We start from the raw sequence: 27,917 nt of genomic DNA, 5'->3' as shown, positions 1-27,917 counted from the left end.
CGGCCGCGGATTCGATCCGGTTCGGAAGGCCTACGAAATCCCTAAAACCTCCCCATCTTCTTCTCCCTCCCATCGCGATCTCCGAGATCCCATCAATGGCGGCGAGGCCGACGCTCTCCCGCTTCCCCATCGACGCGGATACCCAGGAATCGTGCGGCCTCCCGTGGGGCGTCACCCTGACGCCATTCTCGTCGGTGGACGAGCAAGGCGTCGCGCCGGCGTACGGCTCCGACGGGCATCTCCTCCCCCGCTGCGAGAACTGCTGGGCCTACTTCAACACCTATTGCGAGCTCGAGCAGTGGGCCTGGACCTGCGCCCTCTGCGGCTCCCTCAACTACCTTACCATGCAGGTCATCGAGCGCTACTCCCAGTCCGAAGCCTGTGCCGAGATGTGCTCCTCCTTCATCGATCTCGAGCTACCAGGTCATCTCCATTTCTTGAATTTTTAAGCTTTTATGAGTCTGATCGGTTTCGTGTGAATTTGATCTATTTTGAATTTGGTTTTATGTGATGAAATTTTTTTGGATTGTAGTGGAAGGATATCGGGAAGAGTCTCGGCCTGTTTATGTCGCAGCAGTGGATCTGGCTTGTAAGATCTGATCCTCAACGATCTTTCCATTCATAGTTTTCTTTTTTTTTTTTTTGCAAAAAATCTAAAAATGAGATTTGTATGAAGTTACGGAGTTTTCTATTTTTGATTATCATTTTTATGATTATGAGTTGTTATCCTAACTTCGTATTGTTGGATATGAATCCTTATTTTTGGTGGGTGTTAAGAATTTTGTAAGACTCAGATCTTTTTTATACGACTGCATGTAGTCCTAAAAGTTGTTGTTGGAATGAATCATATGATTCTTTATTTTCTTTGGTAGGTGGAAAGTAAAAGCATTGATATAATCTCTTTTCCATTGTTATTCATTTTTGCATGTTTCTATTTCATCAAACATCTTTGGAAGTAGTCTGGCCTGATAGTGCCTCCTTTTTGTCTGTTATATTACTTTTGACTATTTTGATTTCACTAAGCATTGTTAGTTAGTAGTGCAGTTCTGCTAGATGAAAACAGTATTCAAGTGTGTCTTGATTCTTAAAGAGGGTCTTAGCCATTATACTGCATGCTACCAATTCTCCATCATTGGTGTTTATTGGCTCTTACTATAAGTGGGTTGAGATATCACTATTGATGTTACAATGTTAAGTCATTCATGTATACTAACAATATTAAGTTTATTTCTTTACTTTTATCATTGTATGCCAATGACATATGTGCAATTACTATCAATTATCTTGATGTGATTTAATTTTGCTGCAGGTTCTGAAGAGTTTTTAGAGCTTGTCAAAAGTGCTCTTCTAGCAGCTCTTGAAGGTAGGTGATTGATGGCAGAGGAACTTAGAAGATTTCATAGCAATTCGTGGCAACTGATTTTACTTATTCTGTTTTCCTTTCATTTTTTTTACAGCTCTTGGGCCAGGGTCATTGTTTGGGCTTGTTACATTCAGCCATAAGATTGGGTTATATGATGTTCAAGGTCCTGTACCTCTTGTGAAAAATGTTTTTGTTCCACCTGATTTGGACAGTGGATTGCCTGTTGGCCTTGAAGATGTGATGCCATTGCTTTCATTTTTGGCTCCTGTATGTTAGCAGACAATGCCAGATAAAACAGTTTTCGTTTTCCTTTGAACTTTCAATGAGCTATTCCGCATGAATTTCAAGATGCTCATCAAACTGATAACCTGCAAAACAGGCTATTTCTGAAACATGACACTGTCATGTGCATCTGGATGTTTTGATTTAATGGCTTAGTTGTTTGTAAACAGGTGGACACTTGCAAGGATCGCATCGCTGCAGCTCTTGAGACACTAAGGCCTACAACTTCTTGGGAGAGAACCACAGGTGCAGAGCAAGGGCTCGATGGTATATTGTTAGGTGGCCGTGGCTTTGGATCAGCCATGGTTGCTCTTATTGACTACCTCAGTTCAGAATATGGGCATACCTTTGCACTGGGTATGGTAAAGTCTGAATCACATCTTACCATCTTTTCCAGATTCTTATAGAACTGGTTTTTATGTACAAAAGATCATTCAATTTATTGCTTGGATGTCTTTTTTCTTGTATTTTTATATAATCAGAAATACCTGTCTTGTTTAATTGAGGACAGCTAGGGTGTTTGCCTTTTTGTCTGGTCCTCCTGATTATGGAGCTGGACAGTTAGACACGAGGCGGTACGGGGAACAGTATGCTAGCAGAGGGGAGGATGCAGACCGTGCATTGCTACCTGAGCAGACACCATTCTATAAAGATTTGGTAATGTGATCTGGATAAGTATCCATCGTTGTTGATATTGCATATTTGGAAATGCAAATGCTGACCACATATCACAGGCTGCTGGTGCTGTTCAAGCAGGTGTCTGTGTGGACATTTTTGCTATTACAAATGAATACACAGACTTGGCTTCTCTTAAATTTCTGAGTATTGAGAGTGGTGGTTCTCTGTTTCTTTATGCGAATACGGATGATTCCACACTTCCACAGGACATGTAAGTCTACAGAGGGAATCCATATCCAGATGTGCAACTTAGTCTTAAATTTTTTTATTTCTGTAGTCCTTTAGCAACTCAGAGTGAATGGCTTTTTGATTCTAGGCTGATTGCTTAAATAGGTACCGAATGTTGAGTCGCCCATATGCATTTGGCTGTATATTGCGATTGAGAACATCTTCTGAGTTCAAACCTTGTCATTCTGTATGTTACCAACTTTTCTTGGTTTTCATCTTCTCAATTTTGTCTACTTAATTAATATTTGTTATGTTGTTACTGATTGTTTTACCCTGTTTGCAGTATGGTCATTTCTTCCCAGATCCTCAGTATGAAAATGTTCAACATATCATTTGCTGTGATTCTTTTGCAACATATGCTTATGACTTCGAGTTTTCAGATTCTGATGGTTTTTCCAGGTATAACTATTTCCTCTCCAGCCAAGAATAAATGTATGCTGGTGCTTTTGTTTTTAAAGGTATAATCTTTCATCGTGTTGCCTGTTACATTGTTGACTGTTTAAACAATGTATATGGGCCAATATTTGCTGTCAAAGGTGTGTATTGGCAAGTGTTTCATGCTTTTTTCGCCTGCATGATACAATTACTAGTGTATTGTGGTCAAGAAGGTTTCAATTATTAGATGCTAGTGACATTCTTTTTATGCTGATCTTGAATTGTTGGATTGAAATTCTTTAGATAGGAGATGGAGTAGCTCAATCGAGTAGATTTGTGCATGAGGAGAGTTTCCATTCGGATATGGGGAGAAGAGACGACCATAAGATGCGTGAGAGAACCGACTTTTAGAAGAAGTTGTTGAGTGGATGACAATTTAAAGAATGCGTAGGTAACTGGAACTGAATTATTGTTATTATTGTTATTATTATTATTATTATTATTATTATTATTTGAGGAGAGATGTGATGGGCATCTCAATGAGCTTTTAGATTCTAGGATTTTATAGAAGGATGGTGGTTGCACAATTAATTTATTAAGTTAGCATTGTTTTAAAAGATAGTATGCATTGAACATGCAGCAAGAGGGCCCACCTTATGCCTAGTTGCTAGAGAAGTGCCTAGGCAGGCACCTGGAAGTCGAGGTGATTCTGAAAATTGTAAAAGACTTATAAATATAAGGGGAAACTAAGAAAAGTTATAATCCAACAAATGGAGCATAATATGTCAAATAAGATGTAGCAAATAAATGGTAAATATCTGCTTGGCAACATCCAGTGCCAAATTTTAACTGATGTAATCCTCCATACTCTTAGATGATGCAAACAAAATGTTAAGGCAGTTATTAGGCGGCCAAGCTAGCTGTCTTTTAAAACAGTGCAAGTGAGTGTTGTGTATTCAAGTTGTTATAATTGGAAAATGAACTAATACTAGAAAACAAAGATTAGAAGTCCAAGGCGGCAGGCCAAGTTTTACAAAGGAAGCTTTGCAAATTGGATGAAAGATCTGAGGTGACTTTATTATATTAATGGCTATTGTTTCACCTCATCTTTCACTTACCATTTATGGACTAAATAAGCTGACTTTAGGAGAGTTTTTATTGGGCAAACATGGTCAAAGTTATTTTTTTCGTGTTGGAAGAAACACATACTTGATTATCCTGTGTAATTAGTAATGTCACCATTCGACCATCTTACTGTAAGATTCTACAATGCTATACAAAATTACAAAATCATAAGAGAATGCAAATTTTTACTTCTCTATGTAAAAAAAAACATATTTATTGTTGATCATGAGGACGGTTGGGGCTTCTAGCAGATGTGGGCAGTATGCTTGAAATGTTATGGCGAAAGGAGTTAAAATATGTTAACACAAAAGCTTAATATTGAGGAGTTCTATGGTGAGGTAGGAAAGTATCTAAAGCGCTCCTTGAGAATCGGACAGTGATTGAGGTTGAGCACAGGGACAACATGGTTAAAATGGTAGATTTGTTAAGAGTACGGGCCATTGTCACTAGGAGACATGCACACAATGGAGTGCAATAGCTTAAAAGTAAGGGCATGCTTAAAGTGTACAATGGCTTGAAAGAAAAGCATTTGATTCGAGAAAAGAGCTCTAAAGTCGTTTGGCTTAGGAGGGTGTGAGAACAGCAAGTTCTTTTGTAAAATGAGTAATTGAAGGAGGGCCAATGCATTTTGGGGATTCAGGTTGGTGGAAGGAGCTTAGAGGAACATGAATACCTCTTTAAAATGCATTTCGGGGTTTCAAGTTTTAAAATAGTGGATTGTTATTGCACTCATTTTTAATGAGGTATTGTAGTGCTAGCCTAACCATGAATTTTGGGACTGTTTAGTGAGAACAGATATTGCAGAGAAGATAAGTGCTAGGACTTTGATGATGACAAAGGGAGAATGTTGGTGCTGAAAACAAAAGGTGAAAGATGCCATGGCATGATGGGTTTTCTCAGTTGTTTTACCATGAGTTTTGCATGTTCACAAAGGTGTTTTGACATGAACCACTGTCAATGACTACCATAACAAAGTATTCTAAGGGGTCTAATGCAGCCCAACAGATCAAAAAGAAAAACAAAAAGTCCCAATGGAGAGTATCGAGGAGTTCTGAAGCAGCAGCGATGACAATTCTGGTGGTCATGGATCTGCTGGCAATAAAGTGGAGGAGAGGAGACTATTTTTTATGAGACAACCGCAGGGTGGTCTCCCATACACCGGTGAGTCCTAGTTTACGCATACTATACTGGATAGAAACCACGACGCACTATCTGGTAGAGCCTACAAGGATACGATTGCATATAGGAGACGGGCTCCTCGAGGTCATTCAGGAGGACCCGATGCAGCTGCATATGACCTTGCATGCGGAGTAGGATACATAGACTTATCAAGTTCCGAGTCGTATACTGGATCCTATTATCCACAGCCACAAACAGCCTATGACCCATATGGATACGGATATGGATGTGGTGTATCTGAGGCATCTTCCGGTGGTTACTATCCTACGCAGCCCAGAGCATCTCACGGGTCGAATTTGGTTGCCGGCATATTCGGATGGGCCCCTCTACGGTCGTATAATCAGCCAGAGGACACCTCTCGGAGCCAGAGTTTTAGCGAGAGATTGAGAGTGTTTATAACCCAGCACATGTTCCTTATGGGATGAACGTACAAGATTACGTCGCTTGGTTAGAGGGGTGGGTTGATGTGCCTCTTTCTGACCATGCTTATGATCTGGATATCTACTAGAGCCATTGTCACTCGATCTGATTTTAGATATCGACATGTATGTTGTACTTTAAATATATATAACTGATTGTATCTTGATTTGAGAATATTTTATATTGTTTATTTTATGATTTGTATTATTTTAAAGCAATAAGATGCATCATGTAGGTTAAACTGGGATTATAAAAAGATCAAAAAATATAAAAATAACATCAAGAAAACATAAAAAAAATCAAATTAGACTTTAATACATAGAAAAAGTTCGAAAAGAATGAGAACTAAAAAATAAATAAATTAGGGCGTGCTGGTCCGTGAACCGACATGCACTACAAGTTCAGTCGGTTCGGTTCGGCCCATACAGGTACCGAACCATATCGTGCGCCAACTGGTACGGGTCCCCGATACCGGTTCGGCGGACCTTCGTGTAAGGTGCTTTGTCATATTAGGTTATATGTTAGTCATTTGCTGAAGTTGCTAGGGGTCCAAACCAAGAACGATTGGCACAGCGGTGTGAACGGGGTTCCCTTTGAGTTGCTTTGGTTGCGCTCCGCCCTCCGCCGTGAAACCTGCAAGCAAGCCTCGCACCACCACCAGGGTAGTGGGGGCCCTCCGACGATCAAGTCAGGGGAGATCGAAGGAGAAGGAGAAGGAGAGGTAGCAGGTAAGATGATACTCTGGAAAATCTTTCTTACCCTCCCTCTTCCCCCCCCAGCCCCATATATATCAGGCTGGGGGGTTTTTCTGGGGATTGGTCATCGTGTGGCACGATGGGGTTGCCACTGACGTGGCCCGGTGGCCGTTATAGGGCGTCGTGGGGCAGCGCTGGGTACGGCCATGGCAGGGCGTAGTGGAGCTCCACTTTGTACGGCTGTTACAGGGGATCGTGGGGCAGCGCCGGATTCGGCCGTTGCAGGAAGTAGTGGAGCAGGGGGCCGCGGCGTGCCTCAGGGGAACAGTCTGTTGTTGTCAAGAGATTGCCGACCCGAGGTCGGATTGCTGGATCAAGGGGCAGCCGACTCGGGGTCGGGCTGCGGAGCCGAAGATATCCGACCCGAGGTCGGATTGCTGGATCAAGGGGCAGCCGACTCGGGGTCGGGCTGCGGAGCCGAAGATGTCCGACCCAAGGTCGGATTGCTGGATCAAGGGGCAGCCGACTCGGGGTCGGGCTGCGGAGTCGAAGATATCCGACCCGAGGTCGGATTGCTGGATCAAGGGGCAGCCGTAGTCTTCCTGGGCGCGCGTGCCGGTCACGTGGGGCATGGTGGCTAAGTTCCCCCGTAACAGTAGCCCCCCACTTCCGAGCCTGGAACCAGGAGGGGAACGGGTGAAGGGAGTGACGCTTCGAGATTGCCGCCATCCCTCGGAAAGGCGCGCGCACTCCGAGCTCCCCGCCTTCTTTATGGCGTATGGCGGTTGTCGCTGATCTGGCAGTCTGCGGATTTCGGCGGACATCCTTCCTTAATGGTGTCGATTCGCCTTTGGGGCGCGAACGATCCTTCGGCAGCCAGGCGTCCTCTGGCGTCACCGAGGCGTCACCCGCCTTTCCGCCTATTTAACCGGGGGCCCTCCCCGTCCGCCTTTCTTTCCACAGGCATCCTCGAGTTTCTCCCTTGTGCTGCTGCCGTTGTTGTCGGACTGTTCGTTCGCTCCTCTTTTGATGCTCTTGGAGCCGTTCTTCCTTCCCTTCCGGTGAGTTGCCCCATTCTTCAATTTAGGGCTCTCCGTACTTTCTCCTTTCGTATTAGTGTACCCCAGTCGTTCCGGTCCCTTCTCCCCTCTTGACCCCGTCCTGACCGTAGATTCTCTGGCCGTTAGGGATGGACGAAGTAAGAGCGGACCGCATTCAGTCGGAGCTGGTCCCCGAAGACCTAGATAGGTTCGTGGCCCGGTACCACCTTCCCGAAGCCTGCAACATTACGCTCCCGGGGCCTGAGGAGAGGATGTCCCATCCTCCTCCAGGGAAGGTCGCCATCAATGAGGACATCCTTCGGGCTGGGTTCCGCTTTCCCCCCTCGGACTTAGTCGTGCAGGTGCTTCGAGGTTTAAGAGTGGCGCCGACGCAACTGGTGCCGAACTCATGGCGTACCCTGACGGCCTTCCAGGTTCTCTGCCGCATGCACGAGGTTCCCGCCACCCTGAATGTCTTTTGGGAATGCTACGGCCTGAACGGCCACCCCCGGGACAGAGGGTGGTGGTGCTTTGCGGCGCGGCGAGGGTGCGGCCTCGTCAAGGAGGCTCCTTCCTCCCTTCATGGCTGGAAGGAGCGTTTCTTTTTCATCGACGTAGATCCCTCTTGGGGAATTGGGACAACCTGGGAGACGCCGATGAAGTCCCCGATCGGCCTATCGAGGTTGTCAAGGGAGGAGTCCGATGGCGTCGCCGTTTTGAAGGGGTTGGTTGCCGAGGGCCGGCTCCCCCCGGTGGCTCGCCTTATTTCCGAGGATGCCTTGGTGAACGTCGGTCTGAGCTCGGTCCCCGCCGACCGTGAGCCCGCCATCACTCCTTCTTTTTTAGCTCTTTTCTCCTCTTTCGTTTTTTCTTTCCATCAGTTTCTCAGTTTCTAACCATCTCGTTCTTTTTGCAGAAATCGACGACGTCATGCAGTCGGACAGGGCAATGGCTGTTAGTAGGGCGTCCCTACTGGAAGCGGTCCGGAGGAAGAAACGGACTCCTCCGAGCGGGGTCCCACCGGCGAAGAAGCCCCGCCAGCAGGCGACTCCGACGCCGACAGACGGGTCCGGGCCCACCGATCAGGGGGACGCCGCGGGCTCGGACCGACAGTTGACGCCGTATCAGCCCTCCGGTGATGAGACTACCGCTTTTCCGGAGGTGTCATCCGGGCGCGCTCGTGGTCGGTCCCCAGCCCGGCCTTCGACTCGGTCAGCCTCGGATGATACGAGAAAGAGGGGCGCGCCGAGGCCCCGGCCGAGCGGGACCCTGTCAATTTCTGGCGCGGCCCCCGCCCCGAGCACGGTCGGCATGACTCTCCCTCAAGCAATGGGTAAGGGTAAGGCCGCAGAACCACCGTCCGGCTCCGGGGCGAAGTCGGGGTCGGCCTTCACTTTCGCCGGCGCCCGAAACCTCATCGAGACGGTGCTGCTGGAGGGTGACCGTAGGCAGGTCCGGCAGATGAGGATCCCTGAAGTCGGAGCTGCCAGCTGCGTCTGTCTCATGTCGGTGAGTGTTCTTTTGGTCGCTTTCGTCATTTATAGGCTCTATTGATCCCCGTCTGACGCTCTCATTTTTCCTGTCTCTTAGCTCGCCCAGTACATGATCCGTCTGGAGGAGAGCCACGAGGAACAGGCGAGGCTCCTGGCGAAGGCCGAGAGCCGACTGAAAGCTGTAGAGGAGGGAGGCCAGGCTGCGGCGGGGAGAACGACCAGGGACCTCGAGACGAGGCTCCAGGTGGCCGAAGAGCGGGCACTCGGCTTCGCCGCCCTCGAGAGGCAACTGTTGGAGGCTCAGGAGCAACTCAAGGTTGCCTCGGGTCTCGAAAGCGAGATCAGGAAGGCGGAGGAGCGAGCCGAAAAGCAGTCCCGGAAGGCTGCCGACTTCCGGAAAAGGTGGGAGAAGGCCCAGCAGTCGGCCGACAACGCCCGCAACCGAACCCGATCTCTTGAAGCCAAGATGGCCGAATTGGAGTCGGCCTTGGAGGGGACTCGTGCGAGCAACCAGGAGCTTCACTCGCGCCTGGAGGAGGCTGAGGCTGCTCGCGTCGCTGCCGAGGCGAAGCACACAGAGGCTCGGGCCGATCTGCTGAGGGTCTCCTCCGAGGCGGACGACCGGATTGTGGCGAAGGTCATGGAAGCGAAAGCTCAGATTACGGAGCGAGCGGAGGCGGCGCTGGCCGAGAAGAGCGCAGAAATCGGGCGTCAGGCGGTACAGGCCTATCGTCAGTCCGCCGAGTTCATCCGTGACATGTCGGATGCGGGGTCCGACTCCTTTGCCTTAGGCTTCGATGAAGGCCTGGCAAGGGTGTCCACTAAATACCCCGGAATTGACCTGAGTGGGGTCTCCCTCCTCGACTCCCCTCCGATGCCATTACCTGCCGGTTCTCCAACCGTCTCCCTACCCTTCGCGGACGTGCTCGCCGTTCCCGATCCAGGGGTTCCTCCAAGCTGACCCTCTGTACTTTTTCTTTGTTCTTTTCTTTGTATGTTGGCGTTTTGCCATGTTGTATGGGTCTCGGCCCTGATGCAACGAAAGTTAATGCAAACAAAATGTTTCCCCATTTCACTTTCGTCCTTCCTCTTTTTAACTCTTGGTAGCGTCTCGCCGACTCCTGACTCTTGAAGTTCCTCCGGCACTAGGCCAGGCATCCGAGGGTTAGGCCTCAGGAAATTCTTCCGGCGCTAGGCCAGGCATCCGAGGGTTAGGCCTCAGGAAATTCTTCCGGCGCTAGGCCAGGCATCCGAGGGTTAGGCCTCAGGAAATTCTTCCGGCGCTAGGCCAGGCATCCGAGGGTTAGGCCTCAGGAAATTCTTCCGGCGCTAGGCCAGGCATCCGAGGGTTAGGCCTCGGGAAATTCTTCCGGCGCTAGGCCAGGCATCCGAGGGTTAGGCCTCAGGAAATTCTTCCGGCGCTAGGCCAGGCATCCGAGGGTTAGGCCTCAGAAAATTCTTCCGGCGCTAGGCCAGGCATCCGAGGGTTAGGCCTCAGGAAATTCTTCCGGCGCTAGGCCAGGCATCCGAGGGTTAGGCCTCAGGAAATTCCGCTCATTGGTCGGCCAAGGCTGGCGCAAGCCGAGGCGACCGGTCGGGGCTTCAGGCTAGTCTGCTCCCGGGATGATCATCGGGTTAGCCTGGCATCCGAGGGCCGAGCCTCGGGGAATTCCGCTCGTTGGTCGGCCAAGGCTGGCGCAAGCCGAGGCGACCGGTCGGGGCTTCAGGCTAGTCTGCTCCCGGGATGATCATCGGTTAGCCTGGCATCCGAGGGCCGAGCCTCGGGGAATTCCGCTCGTTGGTCGGCCAAGGCTGGCGCAAGCCGAGGCGACCGGTCGGGGCTTCAGGCTAGTCTGCTCCCGGGATGATCATCGGGTTAGCCTGGCATCCGAGGGCCGAGCCTCGGGGAATTCCACTCGTTGGTCGCGCGCCTATCACTTGCCGCTCGACGGGGTTTCTCCGTGGCCAGCTGCGATCGTATTTCTCCTCCTCTCGAAGTGTCGCCTGGGGAACACCAGAAGGCTATTAAATGCTAATTGAGGCGTTACCTGGGAAATCGGATCGGCCAGTTGCTGCTTGCGAGGAGTGCCAGTTAAGCGGCCGCGATACGCGCGTTCTTCGAGGCGGATGCGGCCTGGGCGCGTGCGGAGATACGTGGGCCGTGGGATACACGCCGCCCGGAGTGTCCTGCATGAAGAATGCAATTAAGGAGAACGACGCTTAGGAGGTCGTGGGAGGATACGCCTCGAGAGCCGGAACGGCTCCGGATTCGATGCGCCCGCATTTATTGGAGCCACCCGCATCGGAACGACCGGGGGGCCACAGTTTGGCTATAAATATAAGTGCAGGTGCGGTGGAGCCTGCCAAGCCGGAGCTGTTCAGGTTGCCATGGATCGTGGACCTCCTCTCGGGTGCGTGGCTGGGAAACCCCTGCCGGAGGAACGGGAGGCGCGCCCCTCGCGACTTCCGCCAACTAGCCGTTTCATCTGGGATCAACAAGGAGATTCTCCCCGGCGGAACTCCGCTCTAGGCGTTTCATCCGGGATCACATCCCCCCTCTTTTCAGTCCCACCTCCCGATTGAGCTCTGCGCTAGACGCTTCATCCGGGATCGCGCCCCCTCGCGCTCTTCTCCCTTGTATTCCTTTCCTCCCCTTCTCCTGGGGATGACCGGAATATCCCTTGGAGGTGGCGTTCCTCTAGAAGCAGTGCGAACTTCTTCTTCGTCCGCGCCGGCTCTTCGTCTTTTGCGTGAGGCGTCGATGGCGCCTCCGGGGGGAAGCATCCACGCCCGGTGGGATTGCAGCTGCTTCGGATGGAGGGTTCGGGATCCCAGATCTTCAGCTTAACGGAGTCTCCACCTCTTCCTTACTTTCTTTACTCCCCAATTCTCCTCTGGGAATTCTTTGTAATCACACGAACACGCCATTGTAACCAGGAATTATTGAGATGAAAAGGACTATACATTTTTGAACTGTCTTTCTGGCTTTGTCTTTCTACTGGTAATACACCCGTAGGTTAGCGGAATTCCAGCTCCTTGGAATTTCTCGACCATCTAGGGCCTCCAACTGGTAGGAGCCAGGTCGGTTTACCCAGCGAACCCTATACGGGCCTTCCCAATTTGGCGCCAGCTTCCCACCTTCCGCGGGTTGAGATGCTTTGGCTCGCCTTAGCACCAGATCTCCGATTCTGAAAAGTTTTGGTCGGACCTTGGAGTTATAATATCGGGCCACCCTCCGCTGATACATCGCCATCCGAACCTGCGCCATTTCCCTCGCTTCTTCCAAGAGGTCCAGGTTTCCTCGGAGTTGCTCCGAATTGGCCTCGGGTCGGTGCGTAGCCACCCGGGGCGAGGGGAGTCCGAGCTCCACGGGGACAACCGCTTCCGTGCCATAGGTTAGGCTGAAAGGCGTCTCCCCGGTAGGGGTCCGATGCGTGGTCCGATACGCCCAAAGGACGTTCTCGAGTTCTTCGACCCAAGCTTGCCCCGTCCGACCGATTCGCGCCTTAATTTCTTGGAGGATTGTCCGGTTTGTCACCTCGGCCTCACCGTTGGTTTGGGGATGCGACACAGATGTGGACCGATGCTCGATCCCGAATTCCTCGCAGAAGTCACGGAAATGCTTGTTGTCGAACTGTCGACCATTATCCGAGATGAGGACCCGGGGTACCCCAAATCGGACAATGATGTTTTTCTTCACGAACTTCCGAACTTGCACCTCCGTGATAGTGGCCAGCGGCTCTGCCTCCACCCACTTGGTGAAGTAGTCGATTGCAACAATCAAGAATTTCCGCTGGGCGGAAGCGACGGGGAATGGTCCGAGAATATCCATTCCCCACTGTGCGAAGGGCCAGGGTGCGGTGATTGGTGCCAAGGGGACAGAAGGGACTCTCTGGACGTTGGCGTGGCGCTGGCAGGCGTCGCATTTCCGTACGTGATCCTTTGAGTCCTCCAACAAGGTAGGCCAATAATAGCCTTGCCTCATGATCTTGTGCGCCAAGGACCTAGCCCCCGAGTGCGATCCGCAGACGCCCTCATGGACTTCGCCGAGGACGTAGGCCGCCTCCGAGGGGCGGAGGCACCTTAAGAGGGGGGCGGTAAACGAGGTCCGATACAGCCTTCCTTCATAGAGTACGTAGTGGGCGGACTTCCTGACAAGTCGCCGAGCTTGATCTTCGTCTTCAGGGAGGATCCCTTCGGCGAGGTAGGCGACGAGCGGGTCCATCCAAGACGGCTCTGGATCAATCGCCATCACCGCTCCAGCCTCGCCGATGCTCGGGGCATCCAGGGTCTCCAGGTAGATTGCCCTCGACAAGTTGCGCGCCTCTGCGCCCACCAAGCGGGACAACCTGTCGGCCCTGGCATTTTCGCTTCTGGGAATCTGCTGGATGTCGACACTGCCGAGGTCGGGAATGAGTGCTTGCACCTTCCGGACGTAGTTCTGCATGGTCGGGCTCCGGGCCTCGAACTCCCCACGGACCTGCCCGACCACCAGCTGGGAGTCGGTGAAGACCTTCAAACGCCGGATGCCGAGCTCCCCGGTGAGTTTGAGTCCTGCGACTAGGGCCTCGTATTCCGCCTCGTTGTTGGTAACTGGAAATCCAAACCTCAAGGCATACTCGGCTATCACTCCATCAGGACTGGTAAGGACCAGCCCGGCCCCTCCACCCTTGGGGTTCGACGACCCATCGATGTGAAGCGTCCAGGTCGGGAGGTCGAGGCTGGGCGTTTCCGGCGGTCTAGGTTCCGCCTCCTGCACCGTGCACTCAGCGAGGAAGTCCGCGAGCACCTGGGTCTTGATGGCGGGTCGAGGCTGGTAGCGGATGTCGAACTCACCGAGTTCTACTGCCCACTTCACCAGCCGTCCCGCATTCTCGGGGTTGCCAAGGATCTGTCGTAACGGTTGATCAGTTAAGAGGGTGACAGAATGGGCCTGGAAATAGGGGCGGAGCCTCCTGATCGCGGTCAGCAGCGCGAAGGCGATCTTTTCAGCCTTCGTATACCGCGTCTCGGCGTCCCGTAGGACCCGGCTGATGTAGTACACAGGCTTCTGGAGCTTTGCCTCTTCCCGAACCAGCACCGCACTGACCGCGGTTGGGGAGACCGCCAGATAGAGGTAGAGCATCTCCCCTTCTTGCGGCTTGGACAGTAGGGGAGGAGACGTCAGGTATTCCTTGAGCTGGTCGAATGCTGCTTGACATTCGGCCGTCCAGAGGAAGTCTTTTGGGCGTTTTAACACCTTGAAGAATGGTTGGCAGCGTTCGGCCGATTTTGCCACAAATCGTCCGAGCGCGGCGACCCTTCCAGCGAGCTCCTGAACTTTCTTTACTTTGGTCGGAGGGGACATACCTTGGATGGCCTTGATTTTGTCCGGGTTGGCTTCGATACCCCGCTGGTTGACAATGAAACCAAGGAACCTCCCGGCCGAAGCGCCAAAGGCGCACTTCGCTGGGTTCAGCTTCATGCGAAACTTCCGTAAGGTGGTGAAAGTCTCCTCCAGATCCACGATGTGCTGGTCTGCCTGGCGGCTCTTCACCAGCATATCGTCCACGTACACCTCCATGTTCCGGCCGATTTGCTCTTTGAAGATTTTGTTGACGAGGCGCTGGTAAGTGGCGCCAGCGTTCTTCAGACCGAAGGGCATTACCTTGTAGCAGTACAGCCCCCGGTCTGTTATAAAGGCAGTTTTCTCCTCGTCCTGTGGGGCCATCATTATCTGGTTGTAACCGGAGAAGGCGTCCATGAAAGACAGCAGCTGATATCCGGAAGTCGCGTCGACCAGTTGGTCTATCCGCGGAAGCGGGAAGCTATCCTTAGGGCACGCCTTGTTCAGGTCGGTATAGTCGACGCACATCCTCCACTTCCCGCTCGCCTTCCGGACAAGTACAACATTTGCCAGCCACTCGGGGTAACTCACCTCCCTTATGAATCCTGCCTCCAAGAGTTTGTCTACCTCCTGGTCGACCATCCGGATCCGATCCGGGGCACAGTGTCTCTTCTTCTGCTTCACTGGCCGGTGGGTCGGGTCGACGTTGAGGGCGTGAGAAATGACCTCCGGGTCGATCCCAGGTACATCGGCCGCCGACCAGGCAAATACATCGGCATTGGCTCGGAGGAATTCCACCAACCGGGCCCGAGCTCCCGGGTCGAGATTGGCGCCGACCCGGACCACCCGGTCCCGGCGGCCTTCCTCGAGGGGAACTTCGACCACACCCTCAGCCGGCTCCCCCTGCCGCAAGGCCACCTCGTCTCTGGCATCAAGGGACTCGACGCTTAGGGCTTCTGCGGGCTTCTTCCCTTTGAGGGTCGCTAGGAAACATTGCCGTACGGTCGGTTGGTCGCCTCGGACCTCCCCAATCCCGACCGCTGTGGGGAACCGCATGAGCAAGTGGTACGTAGAGACCACCGCGCGAAGGGCGTTCAGTCCGGGTCGTCCGAGGATAGCGTTGTAGGCCGAGGGAACACGGACGACCAAGAACCCGAGTCGCACCGTGGCTTCTGCGGGTGCGACGCCCGCGGTCACAGGCAGCTCAACGACACCTTCCGCCGGGACAGCGTCACCGGTGAATCCTATAAGGGGGGTGGATATTTTGTGCAACAATTGTCTGGACAAGCCCATCTTTTGGAAGGCCTCGTAAAACAAGATATCAGCTGAGCTTCCACTATCCACAAGAACACGCCTTACATCATAGTTTGCCATAGTGAGGGAGATCACCATGGCGTCATCGTGGGGGGTCTGAACCCCCTTTACATCCTCATCACAAAAGGTGATTACATTGCCGACCCTCTGCCTCTTTGCGACGGCCGCCCCCGACGCCTCCGCCGAGCCCCCTGCGCTCCTCACGGGCCAGGGGCAGCCCCCAGTGATAGTGTGGATCACGCCCGCAACGGGTCGATTCTGCTCCCGAGGCTCCGGAGGGGCCGGGTCGGCCGGACGCGGGTCTGCGGGGGGACGTCGGTCGCTCACATATCGACCGAGACGCCCCCGGCGGATGAGAGCCTCGATCTCGTCCCGAAGCTGGAAGCAGTCCTCCGTGTCGTGGCCGTGGTCTCGATGGTACTCACAGTACGCCCGGGAGGGCCTCTTCCCAGGGATCCTCCGCATCTGTCTCGGGGCCGGGAGGTCCTCCCGCCCCTTGATCTCCATAAGGATCTGGGCCCGGGGAGTCAGGAGAGGGGTGTACCGGTGAAAACGTCGGGGCGGAGAACGAGGGCGTGGGGCGCCGTGGTTCTTCGCCGGCGACGGGCTTCTGCGCCGACGCTGAGGCGTCGGGCTCCTCCTCTGGCGTGCCTCTTTCCGCCTTTTCTTCCCAAGCTTTTGAGGGATCTCGGCGGCCTCCTTGCTCCGGTGGGCGGCCGCCTCCTCGGCGTCCGCATACTGGTTCGCCCGGGACAACAGCTCTGGGAAGCTCCGCGGCAGGCGTTTGTCCAGGGAGAAGGTGAGTCTGCCCTTCCGGAAGCCACGCTTCAGGGCTGAAAGAGCTACCTCCTGACTCAGGTTCCGGACCTCCAGCGTAGCCCTGTTGAAGCGGGTAAGATAATCCCGCAGGCTTTCTCCCTCGTTTTGCCGGACATCAAAGAGGGAGTCGGAGACCAGTCGCCGCCGGCTACTGACGGCGAAATGAGTGATGAAGAGGCGAGTGAACTGGTCGAAGGACCGGATTGAGTCAGCCTCCAGCCCGGCGAACCATGCCCTCGCCGGGCCACGGAGGGTTGCCGGGAAAGCCTTGCAGAGAAGGGGATCTGATGCTCCGTGGAGGAGCATAAGGGTCCTGAAACTCTCGACGTGATCCCGCGGGTCCGCCGCCCGTCATAGGGCTCGATCGCCGGCATTTTGAACCCCAGCGGATTCGGGGTCCGCAGGATCCTCGAGGCGAGCGCCGGCTGGGAGGAGATCTCTAAGTCAGCGAAGGGATCTTTGGAATGGCCCTTCAGGACCTGGAGTTGTCGGTGGAGATCGTCCACCCGCCGGTCCAGGGAGCGCGACCGGTGGGTGGGAGACAAGGAGCGGCGAGAGGGGGACCGACTGGAGCGCGGGTTCCTCGAGGACTGGGAGGTCTGGGAACGCGCCCGGGCCCGCCTCTCGTACCCCGCGCAGCTCCGGTGGGAAGGTCCCGGCAGAATGGAGCGTGCTCGAGAATCCTCCTCGCGCCGGCGCTCCTCCCCATGAGAGAGGAAGGAGCGCGGGTTGAGGAGGACAGGCGAACGCTCAGGCAGCAGCGGCTCCTGAGCCCGCTGCGGCGCCCGGGACATCGCACCCTGCAGATTCTGCACCGCCTCCGCGAGGGTGCGAACCTGCTGGGCTAGCTGGTCGAACTGGGCGGCTTCGACCGTCTGAATGGGCGGTGGGGCGGTGGAGTGTTGCTGAGAGTGCGTTGGAGATGCAGCGGCCTCCCGGCCAGAGGCGCGAGAGGCCCCGCGACCGAAAGCATTGGAAGCTCCACGACCACCTCGCCGTGCCATTACGATCGCTCTGAGATCCGGGCCCTTCCTCTAGCGCCAATCTGTTGCGGGGACGGACGCTTTGGCCGGAGCCTCACGCAACAGTTAGCCCACATTAAGCTAGCAGAGAAAGAGGACTGCGTTCCTCCCGAGGTATTATCCGCTTTGGGCGCTCCGGCCCGTGCGTCCAGCGCAGACGGGGGGAGACTGGTGCCCTCACGGTTTTGTCCCACAAAAGGGCCCTCGAGAGGAAAGGATTTCCACCCCCCATTTAAGGCACAGAACCTTTCCGCTACTAGCCGATGTGGGACTAAATTCGGGTGCACCCCCCCAACAACATAATCTGTTGCGGGGACGGACGCTTTGGCCGGAGCCTCACGCAACAGTTAGCCCACATTAAGCTAGCAGAGAAAGAGGACTGCGTTCCTCTCGAGGTATTGTCCGCTTTGGGCGCTCCGGCCCGTGCGTCCAGCGCAGACGGGGGGAGACTGGTGCCCTCACGGTTTTGTCCCACAAAAGGGCCCTCGAGAGGAAAGGATTTCCACCCCCCATTTAAGGCACAGAACCTTTCCGCTACTAGCCGATGTGGGACTAAATTCGGGTGCACCCCCCCACAACATAGCTCCCCTAGCGGGAAGGTTCCTGTGGCGCCTCCCAGTCCTAGGGGGTAGTCTGCGGCAAGGGGCGCGGCCCTTCCTCTAGCGCCAATCTGTTGCTGGGGGTCCAAACCAAGAACGATTGGCACAGCGGTGTGAACGGGGTTCCCTTTGAGTTGCTTTGGTTGCGCTCCGCCCTCCGCCGTGAAACCTGCAAGCAAGCCTCGCACCACCACCAGGGTAGTGGGGGCCCTCCGACGATCAAGTCAGGGGAGATCGAAGGAGAAGGAGAAGGAGAGGTAGCAGGTAAGATGATACTCTGGAAAATCTTTCTTACCCTCCCCCTTCCCCCCCCAGCCCCATATATATCAGGCTGGGGGGTTTTTCTGGGGATTGGTCATCGTGTGGCACGATGGGGTTGCCACTGACATGGCCCGGTGGCCGTTACAGGGCGTCGTGGGGCAGCGCTGGGTACGGCCATGGCAGGGCGTAGTGGAGCTCCGCTTTGTACGGCTGTTACAGGGGATCGTGGGGCAGCGCCGGATTCGGCCGTTGCAGGAAGTAGTGGAGCAGGAGGCCGCGGCGTGCCTCAGGGGAACAGTCTATTGTTGTCAAGAGATTGCCGACCCGAGGTCGGATTGCTGGATCAAGGGGCAGCCGACTCGGGGTCGGGCTGCGGAGCCGAAGATATCCGACCCGAGGTCGGATTGCTGGATCAAGGGGCAGCCGACTCGGGGTCGGGCTGCGGAGCCGAAGATGTCCGACCCGAGGTCGGATTGCTGGATCAAGGGGCAGCCGACTCGGGGTCGGGCTGCGGAGCCGAAGATATCCGACCCGAGGTCGGATTGCTGGATCAAGGGGCAGCCGTAGTCTTCCTGGGCGCGCGTGCCGGTCACGTGGGGCATGGTGGCTAAGTTCCCCCGTAACAGGTTATATGTTAGTCATTTGCTGAAGTTAGGGTTCTCTTATGCGCATCATACAAAAATGGCATTTGGTTTGTGAATAAGGAAAAACTGAATAAGTTGTTTTATTGCTCTGTATTCTTTTGTATTCAGTTTTATTCTGTTTCTCCTTGCTATACTAGGTCTGAAAGTCAGGTTGGCAGAAATCCTAAGTGTACTGGAACAGTTGCTTTCACTGTTTAGTTGAACAGAATGTAATAAATGGATAGCTGCTTACTTTTTAGCAATTGGACAAAATTGCTATTGACCACATCACTGAAAATGTCTTGAATATGGGAGAAGGTATGTGGGGGCTCTCTTCATTCCCTCTGAAAATTATTTCTAAGCCTGATGATGTCAGGTCTGGCCCAAACAGATCTGATTCAAACCAACAACAACAACAAAAAAAAGCATCCTTAACTCCTTCATTAACTTGCATTGCATGGTTTCCTGTAATCAATGAATAATCATTTCCTTCACTATGAAGTTGTACACATGCTTATGGATCCATTCAATGAAGAAACTGCATTTTTATGGGAAACATGATGACAGGAATTCGGAATCTACACGAGTATTCAATCACCTTATAGGCTTACACCATATATTAAGTTGTTCATGAACTTTGTTACAAACTCACAGAAATTTTCAACATCTGCAAATTCAGTCTTCCAAGAGGTTTGAGAGACGAGTGATGTCGCATAACAAGCACGCTAATAAAGCCATACACTGATCTCAATGGAACTAGAGAAAAGGCATTTCCCACTGAACATGTCACCATATTATGGAGATGTGTTCCTAGAAAAAGGGTGCAGTCATACATCATCTTAGTAAAGTATTTAACCTATAATCACAATATGGAATATTACCAGCTAGAGAGAGAGAGAGAAAATGTTACTAGCATGGAAGCTCAAAGTTGGGAAAAATCATAGGGAATAAACTATAAGAAATGAGTTGCAAATTAGTGATAAGCAAAATAATACTTGCGTACAAGGGATGCAAGTATTATAGGTAAAATATCCCACTATAAGAGGTCGGATGCAAATAAGTCATCACATTGTAGTCCATCATATTGACACCTGGTAGTTGTCCTTAGCGACAATAGTGCGTACACATCCACCATTACTATGTCCATATTAGTTAGGGATGAACAATGACAATGACAAGTAGATGAGGACCATGCACACCAAACATAAGACCAGTAAAGGACAATTAGAACATCAACATCAAATGGACCATAAGCTTGTTCCTTCTTCTCGTGGTCATCTCCTTTGCCAAACCTAAAGCTGCTATATGCATGAACAACTGCCTAATCCAATCTGCCAAAGTTCTCATATAAAGCATGTGAGAGGCCCCTAACTTGTCTTCATCATTGTTCTAATAACAGGCTGTGATGGCCGCCAGGTTTTGTGCCTTTACTGTCATGGGATGGCCCTTGGCATTCTAGAACAGCATTCATTTCCATGGTGGCTAACATGGTGTGCCTGAACTCACTATGGTAGGGCCATGGCAGCTTGCATAAATCCTTAGTGGGCTAGCCTGTCTATTTAGAAGGGGTGTGTGGTTTTGTTTGGCTTGAGAGTGCTAATGCTTTGCAAGAAAGTTTGATCATTTGACAATAAGTTTAATATTTTCATAATACTTCTTATTGCCTCTTTCTCTTCTCTTTTGGTGTTGAAGGAGAAGAGACGTGTGTCATAGTCCCACATTGACTAATCAAAGGGGTGCCACATGGGTTTGTTAGCCTGGGCCAGTTCTCCTTCTAACAACTTAAGCTTTTGGGCTATAAGTCTATGACAAGTGGTATCGGAACCAAGTCCATTGTATGTCACCACCTTTATTAGTCCTATGGGCCCTTGATTGAGGGTAACCAGGGTCAAGGAGGACCCGGTAGAGTCGAGTAGGAATTGGGCCATGGTGCGCTCTCCTCTCTCGAGTAGGAGTCAATCGTGACAAAGGCATCATGAGATTTTAGGTGGGGGGGTAGGAGATTATCATGGTCCCACATTAACTAATCGAAGGGGTGCCACATAGGTCTATTAGCCTGAGCCTGTCCTCCTCCCAATAGCTTAAGCTTTTGGGCCAAGTCTGTGACACGTAGAGGAGAGGGTTGGTTTTTTCCTTTTATGGTTTTCTCCCATGCACCGGTTCCGAACTAGTACGGTATGCTCTGTACCCCCGGTTTGGTACAATACCGCAAATCTTGGTTTCACAATTTTTCAACTTTGGAAGAAAAAACAATTGATTTGTATTAAATTTTATTATAAATGATAATTGATCACATGATTATTGGCACAATCGTTGAACAAGCTACAGTAATGTGAAAATTATTATATTTTAAAGGCCTGACCTTAGGCTCTGGTCACCCACCATCTGCTGTGCACTGTGAACCCCCTTGATTGCTAATTATTCCCTAAGCATTGATGTTTATCGCTCAATCAATGTGTCATATATATATCATAAATCCAACATAGATGACAATGTTCTCTATGCCTCATTTGCTTGGTCAAAGTCAGCTTATTGCATGATATATTTTAGTGTTAGATTCACCAAAGCTAGGTCTAAACAATAATACAATATCAAAGGTTATCACTTTTTCTTCAAAAACTGCCAAATCCACCATTTTCACAGTTGACATCTGCATATGGAGTTGTGCCTTCATGAAGAGTTGCATCCTCCCCACCAGCAGGTGACCCCAAGCTAATCCCTCTGTTTTTGTCCCCTTGTTCATGTCCACTGATTACGGTTGTCAGATTCCCTTTCAACGAGCTCACCCATCCTCCGAAGCTGGTCAGCCGCTTCATGTAGAGATAGCGTAGCCCATGGCTTGTCTTTACTTTATTTTGTTGTAACATATGTCTATCCTTTTGTTGATTCCCGTTAGGCTAGCCTAGTAGTCTTTTGTCTTTCATGATTGAATGCCTGCATCTCAAACTCTTTATGTAAGCCTGACATAGATTAATAATGTGTTCTAGATTTGCTACATTAATTTTTTTCTATTGTTACTTACAAACATGAAATTCTGAACTTTTTTTTGAGTTAATTGCTGATTATGATGCTACAGAAAATATCATAAGACAACTTGTTTTCCTTACAGGCACACAGAACGTCCTGTTCTACAGATTGCATTTCAATATACTGTTATTGTTCCTTATGAGGTGACATCAGATACTGGCTCAAATTCTTCTACAAGGTATCACTGACTAAAATGCTTAACAATTTTGACTACTATTTGCACCAATATGTATATTTTTGTTGCAGTCTGGTTTTATTTTTGCTTGATATACATGTCATCAAATGATCAAGAAACATAGTTTCAACTGAAGAAATTGCATCCGGTCACCTATTTAAACTTTTACTTACAATTTTTGTTAGTTGAGATACTATTATTTTTATTTTTTTTGGTTAAGTATAATATTTCTTTTTTGTGTAATCAATTACTGTTTCATTTATTTTCATATGACCATGTATTCAACTGCTTATAATTTCTATGACTAATGGATTGAGAACCAGACATAAAATAGTTTTGAAACCTTGATTAATTGCTAAAGCAGACATAAAATACTATTGTTTCTAATTACTGCCTAATAATTTTTCTGACTAATAGATTGAGAAGCAGATGCAAAATAGTTTGGAAAGCCTGATTAAATCCATAAAGCAAACGCCAGATAGACATGGCTGTTAATGCTAATGTAATATTAACTAAACACAAAAAGTGACATAAATAGCTGTTCATTGTTGTCATTATCATCAAATTCATTGGTATTGACGACTTCAGTCTAAAATCAATGACATGCTGCTTTATTGAGGTGAGTTAAGCGACTACTGTAAGATTTCAATTGCAGTCCTATCTAAAGGTGCTTAATTTAGGAATAAACAAAAATTTTCAGGCACAAAAATTTTTCATCTCATATTGAGCATCTCAATTGCAGTCCTCATATAAAACTATTGTTTCTAATTACTGCCTGACAATTTCTCTGACTAATAGATTGAGAAGCAGATACAAAATACTTTTGAAAGCCTGATTAAATCGCTAAAGCAAACCCCAGATAGCCATGGCTGTTAATGATAAAGTAATATTAACTAAAGACAAACAGTGATATAAGTAGCTGTTCATTGTTCTCATTATAATTAAATTTGTTGGTATTGACAACTTCAGTCTAAAATCAACGATACCTACTCAAATCCTCATTAAGAGTCTTCAAATTCATAATATTTTTTAAAAAAGTCTGTTTTGCTTTTTTACCTAACGTAGTTGCAGGTCCTTCCATGACAGAGATTTAAAAACTTAGAATTTTGTATAATATTTAACTTTTTCCGAGGAGATGACATAGTTATGAGCATCTCATATGAAACAAAAATTTTCATCATGCACAACTTGTCTCAGTTAACATAATGTTATTGGTGTATTATGGTGAGTCAAAGCCATTAACACCAACATGTCTATATTGGAAGATATAGGGATTAGTATGCATTTAAAGTTCAAAATGGTTCAAATATTAAAACAGAATTTATGCTGGGAATCACCTCCTTTCCTTCAGCCTTTTTCATAAAGTTCTGCAAAATTTCAAAGCTGGGTTTTTCTTTTCAGAAAATCTAACACTAGGTCAGCAGAGTAATAATATTATAGTATGATATTGCTCAGTTGAAATTATTTGGCTTTCCTATTTGCCTGACTGTCTTAGACCATAGTTCAAATTGTTATAGTGAGTGGTTAAGAAATATTAGAAGATTCATAGGATTCCTTGAGGAAGGAAAAGCTAATTGATCGACATAGTAGAATCTATCAAGAAAGTGGATTAAGTGTTGGGAGATTTGGAAACAAAATCTGGGAACTTTGATTATATGGCATCCAGAGTGTGGAATAGAGATACTGTTTAGGAGAAAATGTGATACAAAAATATGTTGATGAAGCTTAGGGACAGAGAGTCCAATATCTACACAAAACAACCAATCCATATGGAAGTAAGCATAACATTAACTAATTTCAATAATAGGTGTTTGGTCTAAATATTTCCTATATATTCAGTATGACCTATAGTCAAGTGGAGTAATTAAAAATTTACTTGAAAAAAGTGGCAACATTGTTTAGAGAATATCTGCTTGCAGAAATTTTTGCAGAAGTGAAATACTCTAGCATGGTAGGCTGAACAAGATGATATATTTAAATAATTTTGATATCAAGCAGCAAAGATTAGATCCTCTTTAATTCCTCATCACAGCTGTAACTGGATATGATGACTTAAACTAAATTGTGTTCTCCCTGCTCTGCCAACTTAAACCCAGTGGACAGTGCATTGATGAATTTGTCTCCTCCCCCCTACCGAGTAGGTTATCTCCCTGGGATGTAAGGAAGATAAGTATAGGTTGCGTTATGGGTGGTGATGAAAGTGAGAGTTCAGGTAGTCTCTCATATGCATCCATGATCCCTACCTCCCAAGACAAGCATTATCCATGACTCTCACCATGGACGGCACCAGACTAGGGTCTGTGGCTTGTGGAGATGCTTGATTTGACACTCACCTAACCCTTTTCTTTTTTTTTTGCTGAAACGGGCATTTCATACATCATGGGTACGAATACACCCAATGGAATCAGAAAACAAAAGGTCCCGAAGTGCTCCGTGCATCTTAGCCTCCCCAGTTCATAGAGTGCCTCCTGAGTAGCTCGCTACATATACGGCCACCCAGTTTGCTGCTCCATTAGCTTCACGATATACATGCATAGCCTGAAATGTAACACCCTCTCTCACCATTGTCCAAATATCGCGGAGCAGGGGATGAACTCCTCCGTCACTGCTCGGGCCCTGTCGGACCCAGCTGATCACCGTAGCCGAGTCACTCTCCAGCATGACTGAAGTCGCCTGAAGCACATGTCGTGCATAACACAGTAGTATGGAGATATGGGGTTGGCAGCCCCCTACATCAAAAGAGTTGCTCGGATATCTTTTTACAGCTCATAAATGGTCCGATAAAGATATTCCACAAGTAGTATGGAGATATGGGGATGGCATCCATAGACAAATGTTCTGGAGAAATAAAATGAAGAGAATGACAGAAAAAAATGAGCTTGTGGTTCAACTTGTTTACTTTTTGAGCTCAAAATACTGGCTTGTGTTCAGCTCATTTACTAATAGAATGAGCAAATACTGAGCTAAATTTTGAGCCAAGAACAAGCTGCTTCAGAACAGTTTATTCAGTTGACAGTGCCTAGTGCAATTTCCATTTCTGCTATTTTAGTATTCTGCTTTACGTGGGGACTTTCAGCTGGTTGTTTTTAGAAGGGCTATCTTGTATTATCATATGTTAGGCTATGAGGTCTTAATCTATTTCATGTTGCCTAAGTCGGTCTTTATTCCTTTACATATTCAAAAAATTCTATCTTGTCTTGTCTTTTCTGGTTGGTTTAACTTCAATTTACCTCTTTTCAGGTTTTGTCTTAAAAGACGATTAAGAATAAGGACACTGCAGTATGGAACGACTGGAAATATCAACGAACTTTATGACAATGTCGATTCTGAAGCTGTTTTGTCTATCCTTGTTCACAAGGTAACTAATAAAATGAGTCCATTTGATTTATTTACTAACTTTTGTTATTTATACAATATGGTAGATATGGCTAAAATGATTGAACATCTATTATAAGATGACCTGAAGTCCTGAACTATCGTACAAGGAAAAAATCAAGAACTATTAAATATAAACAGATGCTTTAACCTTGGAAGTCTAATTTTCTATATCAAGTTTTGTGGAACTCATCGGTCTTATATTCATGGTGTTTTTCTCTAAAGTGTATGATTTCTAGTCAAAGCTTCAGCTGCTAAGTATGCTAAGTAAGTTTGGTAATTTGTTGTGGAGTGTTTTTCAAATTGTTTTTGCTTCTCTGATTGTTTTTGTTGCTTGCCAATAGTTATTATATTTTTTCAACAATTGAAATATCATATTTAATGTATTCTTTCCAAAAAATTATCCGCTTTACTTGCACTGGTGGAATTTGTATTAAAACAAACTTGCATTTTCAGTTATGTTGATCTGTATTAACATAAACTTGCATTTTTAGCGATTTTACTTGATTGCATCTGCTGATAATTTGTGCTGGCTATTTTTTAGGTTATTCTAGCTTCCTTGGAGGAAGGAGTCAGGGAAGGCAGAATGTTGCTCCATGATTGGCTAGTCATTCTTACAGCCCAGTATAACAATGCATATAAAATTGCTCATAATGATAATGGAAGTTCAATTTCTCGTGTTGATGTAGCCTTCTCTCAGTGCCCACAATTGCAGCCCTTACCCCGACTTGTCTTTGCTTTATTAAGGAACCCTCTTCTCCGGTTTCATGAAGAAGGTGTTCACCCAGATTACCGGATATACCTTCAGTGCCTTTGCAGGTATCTATCATTCTTGTATCTTGTGTGTAGATGTTTATGAACTTTGATGTGATTAATTTAGCAATATTAGGAAAAAGAGAGAACAAAAACTTTGGGTGATGTGGGAAGTATGATGTAAAAATTATAGCTCATCATCTGTCAAAATGTTGGAGTTCTCGGTAAGAGTTTCATTCACTATCAGCATGCTATAGGGCCACCGTTAATTGCTTCTCCATGTACTTCCATGTGAGAGGCATGCTCAATAAAGAAATAGGCAAGCTTAGAGTGTTCTGGAACCAATGGGACTTGAGTCACCCTGTTGGTACATCTCTTCTCCGCACTTCAGTTGGGGAGAGGTTCCAGGTTTGGTTCCAGATAGTGGTGCTTCAACTATTGTCTTTTGAAAAAAAGTATTTTAAGACTAAAATCTCCCTTTTGTTCTTAGAAGAAATCTTCTTTTATAGCCTTAACAGAAATATTTCATTCAAAACTAAATTGATTGTTTGGTGCAGCGCACTGGATCCTTCTTCCCTCCACCGGGCTATATATCCTGTGCTGACTTCATATGCTACACCAGACAAACAAGCATATCCACGCCATTCATTAAGTCGTGCTGCTCTCATTACCAGTGGAAGTCCGATATTCTTTCTCGATGCCTTCACAAATCTCATTGTATATTATTCTTCAACAGCTGATCCTTCACTTCCCTTTCCTCCTCCACATGATTGTAAGTAGTTTTTATCAGAATATTCTATGTTCCACATTGAAAGAAACAAGCTGCATTATTTTATATATGCAGGTCTTTCAGTTTAGAAAGCAAGACATGCTTTTATATTACAATCAATCATTTTGCTGTCTCTTAAACATGCCATTTTTCAGGTCTTCTGCGAACAACAATCAATAAATTAAAGCAAGAGAGGAGTATCACACCAAAGCTTACATTTATTCGTGGAGGGCAGGATGATGCCACATTATTTGAGAACTATCTCATTGAGGAGCAGGACGTTGATGGCACTGGTATTAGCAGCGTCACAGGTTTTGTTTCCTTCCTTGAGGAGATCGCCCGGGATGTAGCAGAATATCTCAAATAAAAATATAAAGGTAACTGAAAGTTTCCGATCTTGGCATCTACATAGATAAATGCAGGTATCGATGAAGAGTTACTGAGGTCTGCGTATGAAAACTACACATACGTGCAGGACTGAAATAGCCAAGGATGTTTTTTGTGCCGTTGGTTTTTCCCATTGCTGAAGTAGCAGAAAGAACGTTTATTGTCGACATTTTGTATTCAAGTTGCTATTTATGAGAATGATTTAGGCTATATCCCAGTTCGATTGGTGTATATGCTGAAACAAAGAGCTCCTCTCTCCAAAACCTGTAAAAGCTGCTTGATGAAAGGTAAGATTTGAATGCACATTGATGCTTGAATGATCAAGAACTATTTATTCACTGATGGAGCGGGAGGAAGCTATTCACTCTTCATCCAAAAGCCTGGATTGCATGAGCTCGCGTAGCAGTTCTGGGTGCTTATACTTCCATCGGACTCTCCCCGTGGTGCAAATCTCAACATAATTTTTGAAATCGAGTCAAATGACTTTTTAGCAGTTGCACGGAGCTTCTTTCAGCTGGCATAACGCTTATGTGCGCCTATCAAAAACTCTGAAGAGTTATATACTATTTGCATGGGATCTTCACCAATT

At 48.5% G+C, this 27,917-nt stretch overlaps 1 protein-coding gene across 2 annotated transcripts; it reads left to right on the top strand.

The window, feature by feature from the left end:
* The first annotated feature begins 21 nt into the window (after nucleotides 1-21).
* LOC103706585 (protein transport protein SEC24-like) lies at nucleotides 22-27,915 on the top strand. Of its 2 annotated transcripts, XM_008790733.4 has the most exons (15): nucleotides 22-423; nucleotides 533-589; nucleotides 1,310-1,363; nucleotides 1,458-1,630; nucleotides 1,816-2,002; nucleotides 2,157-2,302; nucleotides 2,380-2,534; nucleotides 2,657-2,738; nucleotides 2,835-2,950; nucleotides 21,952-22,047; nucleotides 25,285-25,402; nucleotides 25,964-26,238; nucleotides 26,730-26,944; nucleotides 27,097-27,318; nucleotides 27,417-27,915. In XM_008790733.4, the coding sequence occupies exons 1-14, from the start codon at nucleotides 96-98 to the stop codon at nucleotides 27,306-27,308; spliced, it is 2,214 nt and encodes a 737-aa protein (XP_008788955.2). In that variant the 5' UTR covers nucleotides 22-95; the 3' UTR covers nucleotides 27,309-27,318; nucleotides 27,417-27,915. The 2 variants fall into 2 exon arrangements, with proteins under 2 accessions (XP_008788955.2, XP_008788954.2); XM_008790732.4 differs by having other exon boundaries at nucleotides 27,097-27,915.
* Nucleotides 27,916-27,917: the final 2 nt, after the last annotated feature.

Source organism: Phoenix dactylifera, unplaced genomic scaffold (genome assembly GCF_009389715.1).
Source record: "Phoenix dactylifera cultivar Barhee BC4 unplaced genomic scaffold, palm_55x_up_171113_PBpolish2nd_filt_p 000275F, whole genome shotgun sequence".
Lineage (NCBI taxonomy): Eukaryota > Viridiplantae > Streptophyta > Magnoliopsida > Arecales > Arecaceae > Phoenix > Phoenix dactylifera.
This window is presented reverse-complemented; position numbering and strand designations above follow the sequence as displayed.